The sequence below is a fragment of the Scyliorhinus canicula genome, chromosome 5, assembly GCF_902713615.1.
Source record: "Scyliorhinus canicula chromosome 5, sScyCan1.1, whole genome shotgun sequence".
Lineage (NCBI taxonomy): Eukaryota > Metazoa > Chordata > Chondrichthyes > Carcharhiniformes > Scyliorhinidae > Scyliorhinus > Scyliorhinus canicula.
The window spans coordinates 106,331,314-106,350,424 of record NC_052150.1 but is presented as its reverse complement, the minus strand read 5'-3'; the positions used below and the strand labels follow the sequence as shown (position 1 = coordinate 106,350,424).

General features: G+C 47.0%; 1 protein-coding gene across 1 annotated transcript in view; it reads right to left on the bottom strand.

Moving 5' to 3' along the window:
• The window catches only part of dgkb (diacylglycerol kinase, beta), a 1,237,676-nt gene that overhangs the window by 765,043 nt on the left and 453,522 nt on the right, over positions 1-19,111 (bottom strand). Inside the window, 1 exon segment of the mRNA XM_038797484.1 lies at positions 14,510-14,608. Within this exon segment, the coding sequence (XP_038653412.1) occupies positions 14,510-14,608 (99 nt within the window).

Below are 19,111 nucleotides of genomic sequence, written 5' to 3'. Positions count from 1 at the left end.
GTTGCATGGTAGCTAAATTTTCTGATGACACATAAATTGGCTGTCTAGTCGATAGTGAAGAGGATGTGTTGATCCAGAATGATATAAATGGATTTGTTGAAAGTCAGAGAAATGGCAAATGGAATTCAATCCAAAAAAGTGTGAGGCATTTTGGGCGGGAAACAAAACAAGAGATGGAAAGTATTGAAAAGGGTTGAGGAAGTGAGAGATCTTAGAGTGTATGTCCACAAGTCCTTGAAGGTGGCAGGATAGGTAAACAAGGTGATCAATGGAGCACATGGAAAGCTTTCCTTTCCGGGGTATTACACACAAAAGCAGGATGTAATGCTGGAACTGTATAAAATGCTGGTTAGACCACAGCTGGAATTTTGTGAACAGTTCTGGTCACCACATTGCAGGAAGGACATAATTGCTATGGAGAGAATGCTGAGGAGACTTACAAGAATGTTGCCAGGGCTTGAAAATTGCAGCTATGAGGAGGGAGTTGTTTTTCTTTAGAGCAGAGGAGGCTAAGGAGTGACCTAATTGGGGTGTGCAAAAGTATTAGGGGCCTAGACAGGGTAGACAGGAAAGACTTTTTTTCCCTAGCTGAAGAGTCAATTACCAGGGATATGGATTTAAGGTGATTGATAGGAGTAGAGGGGACATGAGGAAAAGCATTTCACCCAAGTTGGTGGGCATCGAGAATTCATGGCCTAAGTTGGTGGTTGAGGTTGAAATGTTCAACTGATTTAAAAGGCAACTGGATCTGCACCTGAAGTGCTGTAACCTGCAAGGCAGTGGACCAGGTACTGGAACATGGGATTAAAATGAGCAGCTAGTTTATCTTTTCTCTTTTTTTGGTCAGTTTAGACACAATGAGTGACCACTCGCTGCACCATAACTTTTCTATGGTTCCATTGATCTCTCCGAGATAGTTAACAGTAATTCCAACTGCAATTCCAACTGCATTTCTTCAGTGCCTGTCTTGCCCGACCTTCCTGACTCAGGCCAGAAAAGATTCAGGCAACACAGTGGGACCCAGGTATAGAGTCAGAGTTCAAAACAATTGTAGTAAAGGAGGACATATCCTTTTTTTTTTACAGCACTATCAGGTGAGTTAAAAGGCCCTAAGGAAAATAACGGGCCAAGGGGAAGGTAAGTGAATGAGATTTGGGATGTAGAGGGGTCAAACATCGGGTGGTGGAGTACTGTTGGACATCGGGGAGGGGAGGGATGGGGCCTAGATGGGGCAGGATGTGGCGGTAGTTGGGTCAGGTCGGGTCAGGACGTGGTGGGGCCTCAGACGGGTCAGATTGGGTTTGCAGGAGTGGGGGAGAGGGGCAGTCTGGCCGGTTCAGGGTGGAGGTCAGGTTGTGGGGGATGAGGTCCAGCCAGGTCAGGTTGGGGAGTGGGGGTTGGCTCAGAGGGTTAGGGAAGGGGGAGAGGGATGTTAATGACAGGTGGGAATCATGTGTGGGTGAGGGGGGGTTGAGAGTGATTCACCAGAGTTTTGACACTGGAGTGGGGACATAGCCCCATTAGCCCCATTATTGGAGAATGCTGCCCAGTATGTTTACATGTCTCTTCTCCCCTGGCAAAGAATGGACATCGTGTTCAGCCACAAATAGTTGCTTTCTGCCTGGCTGCAGCAGCCGTTGCAGATGTACTGAGGCTGCACGCACAGACTCTGCTTGGAGAGAACCTACAGAACAGGAACCTGCCCTCGATGAGCAGGGGCCAGCTGGTGAAGGGAAGGAGGTGACACAGCAAGCCACGCATATATCGCTGTCCTTCGAGGCCCTGCCGGATTGACTGTGTCATTTACCACTCTGGCTGATCAGGGAGACCATGTGCCACCTGTGCCAAATTAAGGCGTACCTGGAACCGTGGGAGCATGGGGGAGGAGACCCGCTTCTGATGGCCATTAAGGTGACAGTTGCCTTGAACGTCTTTGCCACAGGGTTCATCCAGGTGCTTAGCGGGGACCTGTCTAGGGTCACACAGATATCCGTGCAAAGGTGTATCCATGCAGTCACGCGTACCTTTCATTACCGGACAGTGAATTATATACACTTCGACTAAGCCCACCAGGTTACCCGGGCAGCAGGATTCACCACCATCGCTAGCATGCCCCAGGTCCAAGGGGTGATCAAGGGGACACATTTCCCCTGTGGGCACCAGCACATGAGGGGGTGCCCTTCATCAAGAGGAAGGTTTCCACTCCATGAATGCGCAGATGATGTATGACCACTGGATGCACATCATGCACATCTGTACTCGATATCCAGGCAGCAGGCACAGCATATGTGCCCTGGTGCACTCAACGGTGCCCGACACCTTCCAGACGCTCCCTTGGGTGAGGGGTTGGCTCTTAGGTGACAGGGGTTATCTGCTGCAGTCACGGCAAATGACACTTGATCGGAGGCCGCAGACAGACGCGGAAACCATTACAATGACTCGCATGCAGCAACCAGGACCATCATTGAGCGGTGCATTGGCTCCTCAGGATGTGGTTGCGATGCCTGGACTGCTCTGGTGGGACCCTCCAATATAACCTCAGGAGGGTCTCCCCCATCATGCTACCCTGAACAGCAGCGCACAGTAGAGAGTGGACGCTGGAGGAGGAGAAAGAGGAATGGCAGGCCTCATCCGATGAGGAGGATGGCCAGGATGGGTAGGACTTGGGGCCTGGGAAATACAGGAGGCAGTACAATGTGTGCGCCAGGAGGGCTGTGCACGGAGAACCTTATAATCTCCAGATTCGCAGATGAGGAGGCCTGGCCACCTGCAGCCCTGCCTGCCTCCCTGTGCCACCTCCCCATGCCCCCGCCGCCTACCGTCCGCCAACCCCTCCCAGCCACCCCCTGCCCGGTTCCTCCCTCCTGCACTCCATCCACAGCACCCTAACACCTCCACCCTCTCCGAGCTTCCCACCAACATTACGAGAGGGTGTTAGCCCTGGGTTAGCAGTATCAGTGGGTCTGGTTAATAGGACAGATGGGAGGATAATGACGAGCTGCTGTGTGATGAGCTCTGGTGCTCCACATCATTTGCCAAAGTCTGACTCCTGTCTTCGGTGCCACCTTCCACTTTCTGCCTGGGTAATCCTGGCATGCATGCTGGCCATTCCATCACATGGCCCGTAGACCCTCTGGGGAGGTGGTGAGCGGTCCTGGGTCACTCACCAGAGAGCCCCTATGGTGCCCCACGTCCGGCTTTCACAGGTGACATAATGCCACCCTATTCTGCCTGGTGCCTATTGGATGCTCTAATGACAGGTGAGGGGGAACAGAGGTGCTGCGGTGTTCCAGTACCTCCACTGCGGGAGTCACTGACATGGGACCCATTTTCCCTCAGGGTGCTCAATGGCCCCACGCTATTCCTTGGGATGGAGGTGTGGCTGGAGTGAGCTCCGGGCCTCTCTCGTTTCCACCAGGGTCTCAATGCCCACGGCCATGGAGCACATGGACTTGGCCATGACCCTCTTTGACTGGCTCAGGTAAGCCAGCACCAGGACAATACTCTTGACGCATACAGCGGGCCATGGCCACACTCTGGTGCACCGCAGCAATGTCCATGTGGCCCTGGTACATGGCTGCCTGTGGCAGGGCTGCCCTGTCCTGCGCCTCAGCCACTGCAAATGCACTATTCCCCAGGTCTTGGACATCCTGATCCAAGGCCGTGACCCTCTCACTCAAGGCTTCCACCGCAGACGCCACCATTCGGTGTTGACCTGGGTAGCACACATTGTCAGCACCGCCTCCTGCTCCCACAGGTGGGTGGATCCTCCAACTGCACCTGCAGGTGCTGGAAGGTTGCTGACACCCCCTCCTGTAGTCCCTGGCTCTGTCTGCATCTCCAGAATGGATGGGACCGCCCTTTCCAGAAGCACGAGACCCGACTGCACTGCAGCGAGACCCTGGGGTCGAACCGCCCTCCGACCTATCCTTTCCCTTGGGAGTTCCTACCTCCACCTGAAATACCACTCCATGTGTGACGTGCGCACCACAGAATGTCCCAGGAAGCTCTTCACTATAATGACCCACCAAGGTGAGAGTCTCTGGCATGGTTGAGGTAGCCGGTGACAGCAGTGAGGAAAAGCCAGAGTTGTGCCCAGACTGGTGCTCTGGGCTTGCGGCTAGGGGCTCGGGGCACGGTACAGTCCCGGAAGGTGATCCTGCAAGACAATAGACAAGACACATGGTGAGACCACAGGTAGGCATGCTGTGGGGGAGAGAGCTGACTTACATTTCATAAAAACATCGCAATTCATTGGGGGCTCACTTGGTTGTCCCATGTTGACCTCCGCTTGGGCAATTGCCCGCTCTCCCACCCCACCGACCTGGTGCATTGCCCTCTTGTCCATGACAGTCAGTCATGGCCGGCAGACCTCATCCAATCTAGTCCTGCTCTCAGCAGTTGTGTGCTAGTCTCTCCTGGGGGAACAGATAATGCACAATGTGAGACATTCGGACATGTGGTGCAGGGTGGGGTGCGAGGGTGCTGCTGGTGGCTGTTGTTTGACCGCCCTCTAGGAGTATGGGGGGGTATGCTGCAGGGTGCGGAAAAGGTTGGTGAATGGGGCGCAAAGATGGTGACCCACCCTGGCTGGCCCGGGGGGGGGGGGGGGGGGGGGGGGGGGGTTGCCCATCCTCACGCAATACTGTCTATCCATCCACCTGATGGGGGCTGCGTGGAGGGTTTGGGGGTGGGGTGTGGGGAGGGATGAAGGTGGTGCCAGGGGCACAGAGGTGGTGACTCAAAGTGTTGCTGCTCATGTGGGAGAGTGCTGGTCCATTAGCATACCTTGAATGGCTCCAGCACTGGCGCCCCCATTGGGACCGGGGAACATTCCCGATTCAGTCCCAGCGTCAAACTTAGGGTAGTTTCTGAGTATAAGTGCTGACGCCAATGGGGAACACGTGGACTTTCACGTCAGAAACATCGTGCCACACCTGCACGAATTCTGCTACCAGTGGGATCCAGCACCGGCGACGAGTGGAACACCATCGAAACCCACGAAAAACGGTGGGGCAATTGGCGGGTACATGATGGACACTGCAGGGCTTACAAGCTGCAGTACACATAAACATTACACTCCTCACACACACACTTATCAAAGCCAAAAAGATGGAACAGGTTGTGCTGCAGCGCCCATACTGCTGATGGGCCGGCTGGGGCCAGAGGGCATCCAGGACAAGCGAGCTGTCAGCCACATTCGCAGCTGAATGGCTGCCTTGCCGGCTGCAGGATTGGTGTTGCATACCCGTCAACCCCGACCCCACAACCCACCTCCTGGCCACTCCCCACTACTCCCTCCAGTCTTGGCAGAAACCCCCTGTCAGCGGCACGGCTGTCGACAATGTATGGCAGTGTCTGTACGCCCTCTCTCTCAGCAGCCAGCAAGCCAGGTTCACAATTTGTGAGAGCACACACAGACCGCGTCGTTGGGAACTTGGCCCATCAGACTGCGGGTCGACCCACTAATTATATGCAAACATCATGAGGAGGCGTAGCAAACCGACGCCTGCCGCGATTCCGGCATTGGGTGCTATTCTCTGCCCGATCGACTGCCCCGATTTTTGCGTCGGCCAATGGAGAATCCATCCCTTAGTCTCTCAAACAGAGAATCGGCCCCATTGTCTCACATATTCTTCTCTATCATTAACTCTTGAACTTGTCTCCATGTTGTCTTTGGGGGAGAGATACTTGTGAAGGAAAGGTCCCCAGATCCTTACAACATCTGGCATATTATAATCTGCCTGATTGTCGACAAGGCTATCTGGAGGATGGTAATGTTCTCAGTTTGTTCCTTTGCTTCGGGGAGAATTAGTCCAGACCTTCATGAAATGAAATGAAAATTGCTTATTGTCACAAGTAGGCTTCAAAAGAAGTTACTGTGAAAAGCCCCTCGTCGCCACATTCTGGCGCCTGTTTCGGACCCATTCTGTAAATTTAGGATTTGTTTCCGTGATCTTAAGTTGAGAGTGAACTTCTGGGAAACCTTATAATTCACCTTATTTGGTGCCCAATATGGGGCTAGGATAATGATCCACCAAAGCACCACATGAGACTCTTCCCACTTTACTTCATCGAACCCCATCAATAGATCCTAATATTACCTCCTTCCTCGTCTACCTTCTCATTAATTGAATCTATGCTTCACGTGTTAACAAATTCCATATTCCCACCACTCTGAGTAAAGATGCTTCTCCTGCATTTCTATTGGACTTATAAGTGATTGTCGTATACTTATGGCCACTAATTTTGAACTTCTTCACAATGGGCAACATCTTTTCTACTGGTACCCTGTCAAACCCCTTTTTAATTTTAAATGACCTCTTTCAAACCTATCTTGGTTGTTGTATTGTTGTGACTCTATTTGACAAATTTGATTCTAAACTTATTTTTCTCTGGACATGGATAATATTATCCATTATGCCGAAGAGTAATAAAATCCTGGACAATTCCGAAGACCTCTGTGTAAATGTACAGATCTTATTAGAACTGTACTTTAGATTTTTTGCATTCCTGAACTCAACTCCTACTGGACAACCGGACACTTTTTGGGTACTCTGACTCCCCATCTACAGCTGAGCTATCTCCTGGACTGCACTGTGATTTAAGCCATTCAAGGTTGCCAATACACTTACAAATGAGAAGACAAAAGCATGAACCTGATAAGAGTTCACACCGACTTTAATTGTTACCATAGTGATAATATCTGTATGATGTCATCTGTGGCACTGATTCAACACTGCACAGTAAGGATAGGTGCCAAATGCAATGAGCTCATCAGAACTAGCTACTCCAAAGGATAATATTTGGTCCAATCATCCAATAATATGGTAATGCAAACAGAGAAAAAAAGTTAATCCCTACGCCATTTTTTAACAGAGCCTTTGAGAAGATTTGGCAGGTGTTACAGTTTCTCTCAAATAGCCTTGTGTCGGGCATAATCTGTGTCAATATGTTACAGAAGTCTGATTAAATCTTAATGAGAGAAAGAACTATTTTTTGAAGCAAACCAGATATAGTAATCCCAGAAAAGCCTGTTTGAACACATCTGTAATTAAATTGGAAAGGAAAAGAATGGGAAGAAAGAGTAAAAAAAAAAAGAAATGTTGAAAGGGAGAGAGACAGGTTTACAAAACAGGTCATGAAAATTTGAGCTGGTGTTTTTTTAAATCACCCTCTCTGTTGTAGTTTAAAGAGCTATTTGACCTGAATTCTACCCAATTGTGCAGTCCTCCTATATCTGGCCAGAAGCAAAGGGTGACATGCAATGTTTCCGTCCATATATGGTGGGTGTATTGCAATGATGTTCAAATAACAGAAATATACATGTTCTGCCATTTAACTTCCATTCAATGCCATAGATCTTAGGAATGCCAGTGATGCCTGTTTGGTCCTGGTATCCAGTGTGTCTACAACTAATTGAAAATTTAGGCTCCTCTCACTTATTGCAACGTATTGTGGTGACGTTAGTGTTACCAAAACTATTTAAGTAGTATGGACACTAGGAAATAGGTCTGGGTAAGCAAGACAAGTCTGGGTAAGCAAGACAGTCAAATTCTGCAATCGCAGATTCCTTATGCTCAGCTGTACACCTCCACTTTGTGGTCTATCTGGCCACAATACGCTTGAAAAAAAACTGTCAGGAAAACTTCTTAAACTAGTACTTTCAACTAATCAGAACAGTTTAAATGCTCATTCTGAAGCAACAGTAGAATCAAGATAAAATTTGGAGATCGAGGTTTAAGTCACCTTTAATTTTATCAGAATGGACAAGACATGAATATCTCATACCAAGAGTCTTCTGAAACAATGCACCAGTACAGTATCAGCTCAAAGTGAACTATTACAAGTCAAAAAAATATTCTGTTCTAGGAAATGTTAATTTTCCCCCAAGACAGAAATGCTTTTGTATTTCAGAGGCTCATTAAAATAATCCTTATTATAGGCTCACTTGTCAGCATTGGAAGCAATGACATCGCCTTCTCTGTAATATTTTTGCTTTAGATTTTAAAACAGATTAACAGAATCTTCTTGCAGAGTTGTACAATAAGCTTTTTTTAAATTTTCGCCACAGAGTTAGAAGCAGCGTCCTGAATAGAAATAGAAGATCCTTAGACTGGAATATTGAGTTTGCTAGCACGAACTTGAAATTGGGAAAGAAGCAGAAAGATTAGAAGGACAATAATCAATGCTTTTGCTGGTCGGGTTTAACTCATCAAAATAAGAATTGACAGGATGAATACAGCAACTAACTAAAAGCAGTTATATTGCCACATTAAGTTATCGAGGGGAGACATGACATGGTGGTAATATCAATGGACTAGTAATCCAGAACCGGGTTCCCTCACAGCGCCAGGGATCCGGGTTCAATTCCAACATTGGGTGACTGCCTGTGCGGAGTTTGTATATTTCTGCATGTGTTTACTCTGGGTTCTCTGGGTGGCACTGTAGCAAAGCGGTAGCACAGTTGCTTCAGAGCTCTAGGATCCCAGGTTCAATTCTCAGCTTGGGTCACTGTCTGTGCGGAGTCCGCACGTTTTCCCCGTGCCTGCGTGGGTTTCCTCCGGGTGCTCCAGTTTCCTCCCACAGTCCAAAGATGTGCAGGTTAGGTGGATTGGCCATGCTAAATTGCCCTTAGTGTCCAAAAAGTTTAGGTGGGGTTACTAGGTTACGGGGATAGGATGGAGGTGTGCGCTTTAGTGGGGTGCTCTTTCCAAGGGCTGGTGCAGACTTAATGGGCCGAATGGCTTCCTTCTGCACTGTACGGATTCTATTCTATTATATGAAATCCCACCACGGCTGCTGCTAGAACTTAAATCAATTGAAACTAATCTCAGTAATGGTGATCATGAAACTATCATTTAAAATGGCAAAAACCCATCTGGTTCGCTCATGTCCATTCGGGAAAGAAATTTGATGCACTTACCCAGTTTGGCCAACATGACTCCAACCCACAACAATGTGATTGACTCTTAACTGCCCTTTGACATTTAGTTTAGGGATACTTAGGGATGGGCAACAAATGCAGACCTTACCAGTGGTGCCCATACCCCATGAAAGAATAAATAAACAAACATTGACTTTATCTTTAAGTGTTTAATATATTTGCACCTTTAGTTTAACTGGTAGAAAGATATAGAAAGAAAACCAGCAAACGTGATATCTCCAGGGCAACATGTTTCATTCACGGTGTATGAAATACTGAACCATTAATTATCAGTCAAGCCAGATATAAATGCAAAGATAAAGTCATGACAATAGTGCTGTATGAATCATTGCTAATTAATTACAAGAAAATTAAGAAATGAGCAGGCAGGGAAGGAAAAGATGCCTCCATAGCTCACTATCAGACAGCTCCCTTTGTCCATTTTTCTTTGGATTAATTGATTCTGAGTGTGAGAAAAAGGAAGCTGACCCAGGTGACAATATTAATGTTTCACCAAGACCTTATATATTCATGCAAGCATGTTTCCTTCTACCATTCTGGGAGCATACAAAGTGTTGGCAACATGAGGGGCACACTTGGGTTTACAGAACAAATAATTTAAATCATTGCTAGTTTACATATGAAAAGCTCAAGTACCAAGTCCAGTTAAAATATGTTGCTATTTTAATATTGTCTCTCTTTCTGGCAATATGAAATGAAATGGTCACCTGGCCAACCACGTAGAAGGTTTAATTATTTTCCAAAGGGCTTACAGTATCAGTAATAACCAAACGGTACAAAAAAAACAAAGACTGGGAAATGTCTCGCAGCTGCTCACTTCCTGTAGCCAAAATCATAGACTTCCCAGCCAGAGTAAACAATATTAAGCAGCTGTTTACAGTTTATTTCAACAACAGTGAAATCGCAATGAGTCAAACTAAAATTACACAAAATTCCGGTTATACCAAAGTCATCAATCAATCCTGCTGGCAGAATGGTCAATCCCATAAAACGTTGCCCACAGAACTCAGAACACAGAGCATACAGTGCAGAAGGAGGCCATTTGGCCCACCGAATCTGCACTGACCCACCTAAACCCCCACTTCCATCCTATCCCTGCGACGCAATAACCCCTCCCAACCCCTTTGGTCACTAAGGGCTATTTATCATGGCCAATCCACCTAACCTGCACGTCTTTGAACTGTGGGAGGAAACCGGAGCACCCGGAGGAAACCCATGCAGTCACAGGGAGAACGTGCAGACTCCGCACAGTGACCGAGCGGGGAATCGAATCTGGGATCCTGGCACTGTGAAGCCACAGTTCTATCCACTTGTGCTACCGTGCTGCCCAAAACTAAAATTCCACACCATCCAGATTAACCAATGTAAAGGTGCAGTCTTTTTAGAAGACGTGAACCAATAAAGACTTTGGCCAGGATTTTCCTGGCGCCCCCCCCCCCCCCAAAGTATATTTTGGTCATTAGCAGCCAGTCGGAGCTCTCGGTCCTGACGAAGTTTACGTAGGTTTACATCGCTTGCCCAACTCGCCAGCAGGAAACCCAGCACGGTTGGGAAGCGGTTGCCTTGGGCGGCACAGAAGATCATGCTTCTGGGAAAGGCCAGAAAATCTCCCTCTTTGTCATACATTTGCTGCTTTAATGTCTTTTCATTTGGCATTTGAATCTGTTGTTTTTGACACAGACCAGATTTTTAGGTATATTGGATTACATAGGAGTGCATTTATGTAGGAATGAGACCTCCTCGACTATCACAAAGCTCCACTTTGTGTTGTTCCTTGTGTCTTAATAAAGCTCGTAGTCTTAAAGTTGAAGTAGATGCTTTATTGTAAGTTTGTTCTCTCTTCAGTGGTTAACTTAAAGTTACATCGATGCTGCTTGTCTATGTCTTGCTACCAGTTCACGTTCTGTGAAGTGTCCTGACTTCCTGTTCGTCTGTATTTATATCTCTCCCGTGCTCCCTCTAGTGCTTGCTCAGTTGTATTGCCTCTACACAGATATACAATCACCATACACTTAACATGGATTTGTGGAAAGATCCTCTGGGATTCTACTCATCAGGATTTTACTGAACTTAGAATAGCTGTTGTATTTCCCTCTGTAACAATGTCCTATTGTAATTCACTGTATGACGTGGCGAGTACACACTTTATCTAAATGTCATTGTTAATTTCTATAAACTGACCCCATTACTTGCTGTTAATAAGACCCCTATTGTTATAAAACAGTGGTCAGAATTCTCCGGTTTTGCGATTCACTTTGCCTGCTGACAGCGCACCCCTGCCCACAGGTTTCCCAGTGGCATGGAGTGGCGACAATGTGAATGGGGGACAGGGGAATTGAGCCCAGTATTTCCGTCAATTTCACACATACAAAATATATCCCCTCTTTATTCGCTTGTTCTTTATGAAGACCTTAGTTCCTGTTGTCACTTCGAAGTCATTTTTTGGCATTATAATTTTGAATTTCTGCATTTAGAAGGAGCTGTCTATATAAGCTTTTGTGGTGTAAAGGCTCCCCCAGACCGGTGTTGGCACCGAGATATTTGAGTTTTGTGTGTCCCAGCTGCTCTGCTGCACTGCTGAGAAAATTCTGCATCACAACTAACACTCCTTCTCAAATTGTGGTAAAATATTCTGCAACTACAAATCATATAGAATCAAAGTCTTATGTACAGGATAGGTTGGTTGACCTCCAAATGGCAACTGAATAATGATGTACATTATTGGCCCAATTACCTCCTGCCATTTAACTCCACTTTCCCTTGGCAAATGCATTTGGTGTTGGCTCCCTGGGGTAATTTTTTACCTTTGTTGCCTGAGTAAGAATGTAGAATGGGCATTGCCCTTAGTTTAAAAGATGCCCACTCATGAAGTTCAATAGAATGAAAGCTGGACAGGTTTTATAATGAGAAGATACAAGAGTAGGTTATTCAGCCCTTTAGGCTTATTCTGTCAGTCAGTTACATCATAGTTGGTCTGTATCTTAGCTTCCTTTACCACATTTGGTACTATGATCCTAAATACAACAACCCATCAATCTCAGTTTTAAAATTTTCAATTCACCTAACCTGAGCAGTTTTTTTAAGCAAGGCTAGGGGAGGTGGGACAGAATGTTCCAGATTTTTACTACACTTAGCATAAAGGAAGTACATCCTGAAATCATTTCACAAGCAGATTATCATCAAAATGATGGTGACAATAACATCTGGAGGCACGGGCACCATCGTTGAAATGATTAAAATTGGGGATGCTTGTGTAGCCAGAATTGGAGCAGCGCAGATATCTTTGAGGATTGTCAAGCTGGAGGAGTTTACAGAGATAGAGGGAGATGGAAACAGGGATGAAATAAAATGGAGTCATTATTGGACTGCAGCCAAAGTAGGTCATCGAGCGTAAGACTACGAGGTGACTGGGACTTGGTGAGAGTTAGAATATGGGAGCAGCGTTTTGGATGAATTTGTGGAGGGTGGAAAAGAGAACCTGGCCAGGAATGTATTTAACTCGTCAAGTCTGGAGGTAACAAAGACATGGATGAAGATTTTATCAGCAGATGAGTTAAAGCAGGAGCAGAAATACTGAGGTGGAAGTAAACAATCTTAATGATGGCACAGGTCCATGATAGGAAGCTCAGTTCTGGATCAAATTAAGCATCAAGGTTGCAAACAGTGTAATTCAACTCAATTACCAGGGAGAGGGATGGAATCAGTATTAAGGGGACAGAGTTTGCGGCACGGGTCCAGATTTTCCAGTCTTTGGGTTGTTGGAGATTGAACATATGGCCCAGGATGCATGTCAGGACGCTGCAGGACCTATGTGGGAATCTTCCAGAAAGTTTCAACTTCCACTGGACAATTCCCCTGGTCCTCTCCAGAAAAGTCTCCTACTTGAGTTAGAGCTGGAGACTTTGGACAGTTCCAATTTACCTATCTATCGGATTCTGCGATCAGTCGCACTGAGTTCCAACTCTCCCCGACACCACCCCCTCTGACCACCCCTCACTGACGCCCTGACCAATTTGCAGATCTGACCCGACTACCCATTGCGACCATCGAAAACCCAACCACCCGACCACCTGCCCCCAACCAGACCTGACTACTCCACGGCCCACCTATTCACTTCTCCACACCCACCTACCATCTAACCCACTTACCTCACACACACACCCCTATCCACTTACCCACTTAATTCACCCACCTAGCCATCCACCCAACCTGCACATTCACCCATTTACTGTCATTCACCTAGGTTTTTAAACTTGCCTTACGAAAGTTTGTACCATGAAAAGGGGATGTGGCTTGTCTTTCGCTCAATCCTCCAGTGTTTCACCAAAGCTCTTTATGAGAATATACTTCCTGTATTTCTGAAGAACCCCAGGCTCGGATGACCTGGCCAGAAATTTGGGACAGAATTAGGGTGCAGAAAAGAATGAGTGAACCTACAATCCAATGCTGACTGCTGCTTTGGTCTTCCCAATGATTATTTGTGGGAAAGATCTACTCACCGAGAAGTGGATAGCGGAGTTGCAGTGTGACAATTTAGAGGCAGTGGATGGGTTTATAGGGATAGTGATGAGGCAGAGTTGGGTGTCGTCACTGTGCATGTGGATTCTGACATTGTCTTTTCAGATAATGTTGTCGAAGGGCAATGGCTATGTGCGATATGGAAGATGGTCAAGAATAATACAAGGAGAAATGCCCAAATTCCTAATATCCTTTGCCAATAGATAAAATTCCATGCCTGACTATAAGTTCATAATATTGCCCCATATGCAATTTTAAACTGCATTACAGCCTTTAACTCTCTTGCAGTTGTCAGCTTTCGTTTAGATAGTATGGCATGTACATCAGTCTCACACTCTCTATCGGGAGCCACACTTAAAGAACTGTTGGGGCCCATGCGGCATTAAAACTAGCCCACGATGCCTTTAACAAACACTGCTCTCAACAGGAAATAGTATACACAAATTTCCCTTTCGAATCGCAGCCATCCTTGGTTACTTAGCAAGTGATATCAACGTACAGATATTATTTCTTTATCGCATAAGTAAATTCATAACAGGTGGAGGAAGCATTGTGTAAGGGGGCTAGTTTGAAGTCTTTTGCTGCTGCACCACTCCCATTTCTTCCGGGGAAGTTTACAGAAAGTCCTGTGGTGGCATCTTCCTTAAAACCCTGGCGTCAGCTGAGACGGCATTTTGATGGGCAGCATGGTAGCACAGTGGTTAGCACAGCGCCAGGGACCTGGGTTCGATTTCCGGCTTAGATCACTGTCTGTGCGGAGTCTGCACGTTCTCCCCGTGCCTGTGTGTGGTTCCTCCAGACAGGAGGCGTAGTGTGGTGACTCGGCGATTTTCACAGTAACCTCATTGCAGTGTTAATGTAAGCCTACTTGTGATACTAATAAAGATTATTATTATTACAATATCTGACTTACAGAATGTTTGGATTATTTTCGGTGCTGATATCAAGTTATTTTTACCTTGAAAATATTTGAACATTTAAAAACCCTAATCAATTTTTAAGCATCTGAGAAAAGCAAGTGATTTTTGAACTCCAGCAACTTACCAGTACGATGGGACAAATAGAAGATGGTGGTAAGATATGATCTTTCAGTGGTCCACAATCACATTCAGGCTTTACATGGGAAGCACATTTGTTGTGGAGCTGTAAGAAAATAAAATCACTACAGTTGAATAATTGGAATCAACTTGGTATTAAAAATAAATAACACACAAACCTAGAAACTGTTTTGCTATTGTAGCATAGGCAATGGCCAGGAATTTCTTCAGGGCTGCTCCTACTTCAGTCTAATTTCAGCAGAATGCAGCACGACCTCTAGTTTTGCTGATAAACATTTCTGCGACACTTCTGGCAAAGAAAGAGGCTCTGGAGGAGGAGAGGCTCCAAGGAAATCTGGGACCATTAATGCCTTTAAATATTAAATAATACAGAGAATATCATACAAACATGTTGAGCACGCATCCGCTGATATTGCCAACATCAATCTTTGGCCTGTACTCCTTGTTATTTCAAAATGCCCTCAGGTCTTTCCCTGAGCAGCCCAAAATTCATATGCTGCTAATTGGCCAGAATATGGCTGAACAGTACCTGCGGAGCACTGTCGAAGTAATAATTTCAGTCTGGTCACCGGTTTTCCACACTTTTTCTTCATACAGAGTTGAGTTACAAATGTGTTCATTTGTTGAGCAGATTGAAACAGAATGAAAAATATTGACATTGTACACACTACGCAAATTACTTTTTAATTAATATCAAGTAATCTTGAGGTATCTATTTGTTCATTAGTATTAATTTGTGTAGAAAGAGGGCGAGGGATATGGAATTCTAGAAGCTTTGTGAGGCAAAGCCAACTGTTCAACTTGACCCAGTAGCTGAGAAAAAATAATTAGGAGAGACTGGAGTCATTCCCCCCTTGAGAGTTTTCCTCAACTTCCAAGGTGATGTAAAAATCAGGAGAAAGAAGCAGATAACCAAGGTAGAAAATACTGAGCCAGGAATGCAGAGTTATAAATAAGTGAAGACTAAGTGACTTCTTGGAGGGAAGATAGCTCAGGAGAGGCTGCAGCCGCAGGATTAGGTGGGTAGATGTGTGAGGATGTTCTAAGATGAAGGTTTTCAGGCGTAAACAGAAAGCAATAAGGAGCTTCCAAGAGGGAAAGTTGTGAAATTTAAAGCTTGGAATACTGTGTGAAAGGAAGGGAGGGGGGAAGGTTTCACCAGTTAAATAAGATATTTTCACAGCAAAACAATTTCGGTCATCGACAAACCCCAATCTCAATTCTCAAACCAGATATTATGATATGGAGCGTTATTTTAACTAGCTATCCACAGATTGCTTATGTTATAGTTACTCAGCCCTTGGTATTTAATCCAGCCTATCGTGGTAGGAACCATAGTGGCTGGGTGCAATTCATCATGAGAAAGGTCGGATGACAGTCTCCGGAACCACCCCCCCCCCCCCCCCCCCCCCGCCGATTAAGTCAGAGAGTGGGAAGGACTATGGAAGGATGTCAATTTGGCTCATTAATAACCCGGAGGATCTTTGAGGATTGTAGAGCTGTAGGAGATTACCATTATCCCTGAGCCAATGCAATTTAATGGTGCCTCAGGGATTTAACAAAAGCTGCATGGCTTTCTTGTGCCTTCAGAAGGCTCCCAGTGACCTCCAGGGGGCTGGGGGACTCCCTCTTTATCTGGCACTCTGTGGCCAATTAAGTGATCTGGAGAAAAGGGAAAGGTCATTGAAAGCCAACCCCCTGCGCCTCCCTCCGATTCTTTTTGGTGTCCCTGACTTGGATTCCATCCCCTCCCTCGTTCACCTTTGGTGGGTCTCTGGGGGATACAATGTCACCAGCTACAACCACTCCCACTGGCCTTGGTGATGATGTGTAGCTGCAGGCTTCTGATTGGCCAACATCTCTCGGCGAGTGGACATCTGCTCTCGGGGACATCAATTGCAGGGGTGGCCTGACGATGGCCATACAAGTCCCTGAAGGGCACTTGATTCCTTTAAGCCTCCCCCTTGGAACGGACAGGGTTTCTCCATCGATTTGCTGACTGGTAGGCAAGACCCATTTTGGCCCCACAAATTGAGCCCTTTGTTTGACATTAATCGAAGAAAAAAATGATGGTCTTCCCCTAGTGGTAAACAATGCAATGGCATAACTAATTTCTCCCCCGGACAACTGAGATCATTGAGGGAAATGGGGAGGTATACCAATATTTCTCTTCTTAAAAGGTTAAAGATTCAGTGCAGTGGAATTTTACAATAATGAGTTACTTCAAATTATTCATATTCAGATAATAATATGAAGGAACCTAGCCATTTTTAGAATTGATATGTCTGAAGAAAAGGATCAAATTTACATTTATGAATTGAATCCAAAAGTGTCTGGATGCCCCTGAACAATTCTAATAGGTTCAAGCTTTTTGAAGCCTGCATGGATGAAATGGGGGTTGAAGGTTGGATGAGTAAGATGACCATGGTTCTAAATACAGAAAGCCATTCATGCTGGGGAGCAAATAGGAATGCAGAGTTACCATGTAGCATTATAATTAGAGAAATAAACACAATTCTTTGTAGCCATAAGAAAGAGTCCAGGAGGCTGTGTTGCCTGCCCGGTGCTATAGTTCAGGACATCTGCTCGGGGCTGGAGATGAACTTGCAGTGGGAGGGGGTAGTTACAGTTGCTATAGCCTATGTAGGTGTCAATGACATAGATAGGTCTAGGGAAGAGGATATGTTTAAGGAATATGAATAGCGAGGTGCTAAATTAAAAAGCAATCATTTCTGCATTATTACCTGGGCCATGAACAAATTGCAGAATAAATCAGATTGGAGTGTTTAATCTGTGACACAAAGATTGGTGTGGGAGAAATGGATTTCCATTCATGAGGCACTGGCATTAGTTACAATGGAAAGTGGGAGCTATACCATTGGGATGATCTTCACCTGAACCATGCTGGGATCAACGTTCTGGCGAGTCGTAGAATGTTGAATGTTGGAGGCCGTTTTATATTAAATAGTGGCAGCAAGGGATTATGTGAGTGAAGATGTGGTAAATTAAAGGGAAAGGAGAAGATTACAGTAAGGGGAATGACAATCAGAGCATGCTGGAATGCATAGCATAGAAACGAAGGACTGCACCAGTAGATAAGGTCAGGGGTCAGAAAATAGTGAAAAGGCACAACTAGCGGTCTTATATCCAAATGCTCATAGCACTTGTAACAAAAAGGATGAATTATCTGCTTCAACAGAAATAAATATGCATGATCTGTTAGCCGGCACAGAGACGTGGCTGCAAGGTAACAGAGATTGGGACACAAACATTTCAGGATACATGACATTTTTGAAGGAAAGGAAGCGAGGAAAAGGTGGTGGAGTAGCTCTGTTAATTAAGGATGACAGTGGTACAAAAGTAGAGATGATCTTAGTTCTGAAGGGCAAGATATTGAGTCAGTTTGGGTAGAGATAATGCGCGGGATTCTCCCTTCTGGGAACTAATCCCCACGCCTTCCGGAAAACGGGCGAGAATCACTCTGGACATTTTCCTCGAAGATCCGGGGTGCTTCTCCGTTTTCCAGGAAGCTAGCAGAACCCCGGAATGTGTCCCGCAGCTCTGGCTGCCAACAGGGCCCTGCTCGCCAGACTGCGCATCCGCGCGGCGGCCGCAAGCGGGTCCATGCATGCGCGTGGCAGCCCACCTTGGCGCGGGCGTCGCTGACATGGCGGAACCACACAGCGGGCCCGGGCGGAGGAAGTTCGGTCACTCCCATGAGTTCGATCATGCTGGCCCGCCAATCGGTGGTCTACGATCGCAGGCCTGGCCACCGCTAAGGTTCCCCCGGAGTCAGATACTCCCCCCCCCTCCTCTCCCCACCCCCCCCCCCACCAGGACTGCCACCGCAGCCGCGGGTCAAGCTCCCGCCAGGTGGTACCACATGTATACCACAGAGGCGGGAGTTCGGCCAGTTGACCGCGGAGACCGTGCATGTGGGACTGGCGGGACCGCGGAAGCGTCGTCACGCTGGATTTCCGGCGTGAACGGCTATTCTTCGCCCCCACCCCAGGTGCGATTCCGGCGTGGAGGGTCGGAGAATCCCGCCCAACATATGTCAAAGGTCTGGGGCGGGATTCTCCGTAGCCCTTCGTAACGCGGGTTGCCTGCGAAAAAAATCGGTGTTAATCACTCCGGCGCCGGGGCCTTCGTTAAGGCGGCTATTCTCCGTTCCCGGAGGGGCTAGCAGCTGACTGACGCGATACGCGTCAGTTTCACCAGCTGCGGAAGTGGTATGAGGAAAGCCGGCGTTTTTTGGCAGGATAAGGAGGAGAGAGACAGGGGGGGTGGGTGGTGTTCCGGCATATAGGTGGTGGGGCGGGGGGTGTGTGGTTCCGGCATTCCTCTTGGCTGCCTTGGGGGGGGGGGTGTGTTTCCGGCAATATTGGGGGGGGGGAGAGGGGTGTGTGTTCCGGCATTGGGGTGGGGGGGGGGGAGAGAGGGGTGTGTGTTCCCGGCATTTGTGGGGGGGGGGGAGAGGGGTTGTGTGTTCCTGGCATTGGGGGGGGGGGGGAGAGAGGGGTGTGTGTTCCGGCATTTGGGAGTGGGGGGGAGAGGGGTGTGTGTTTCCGGCATTTGGGGGGGGGGG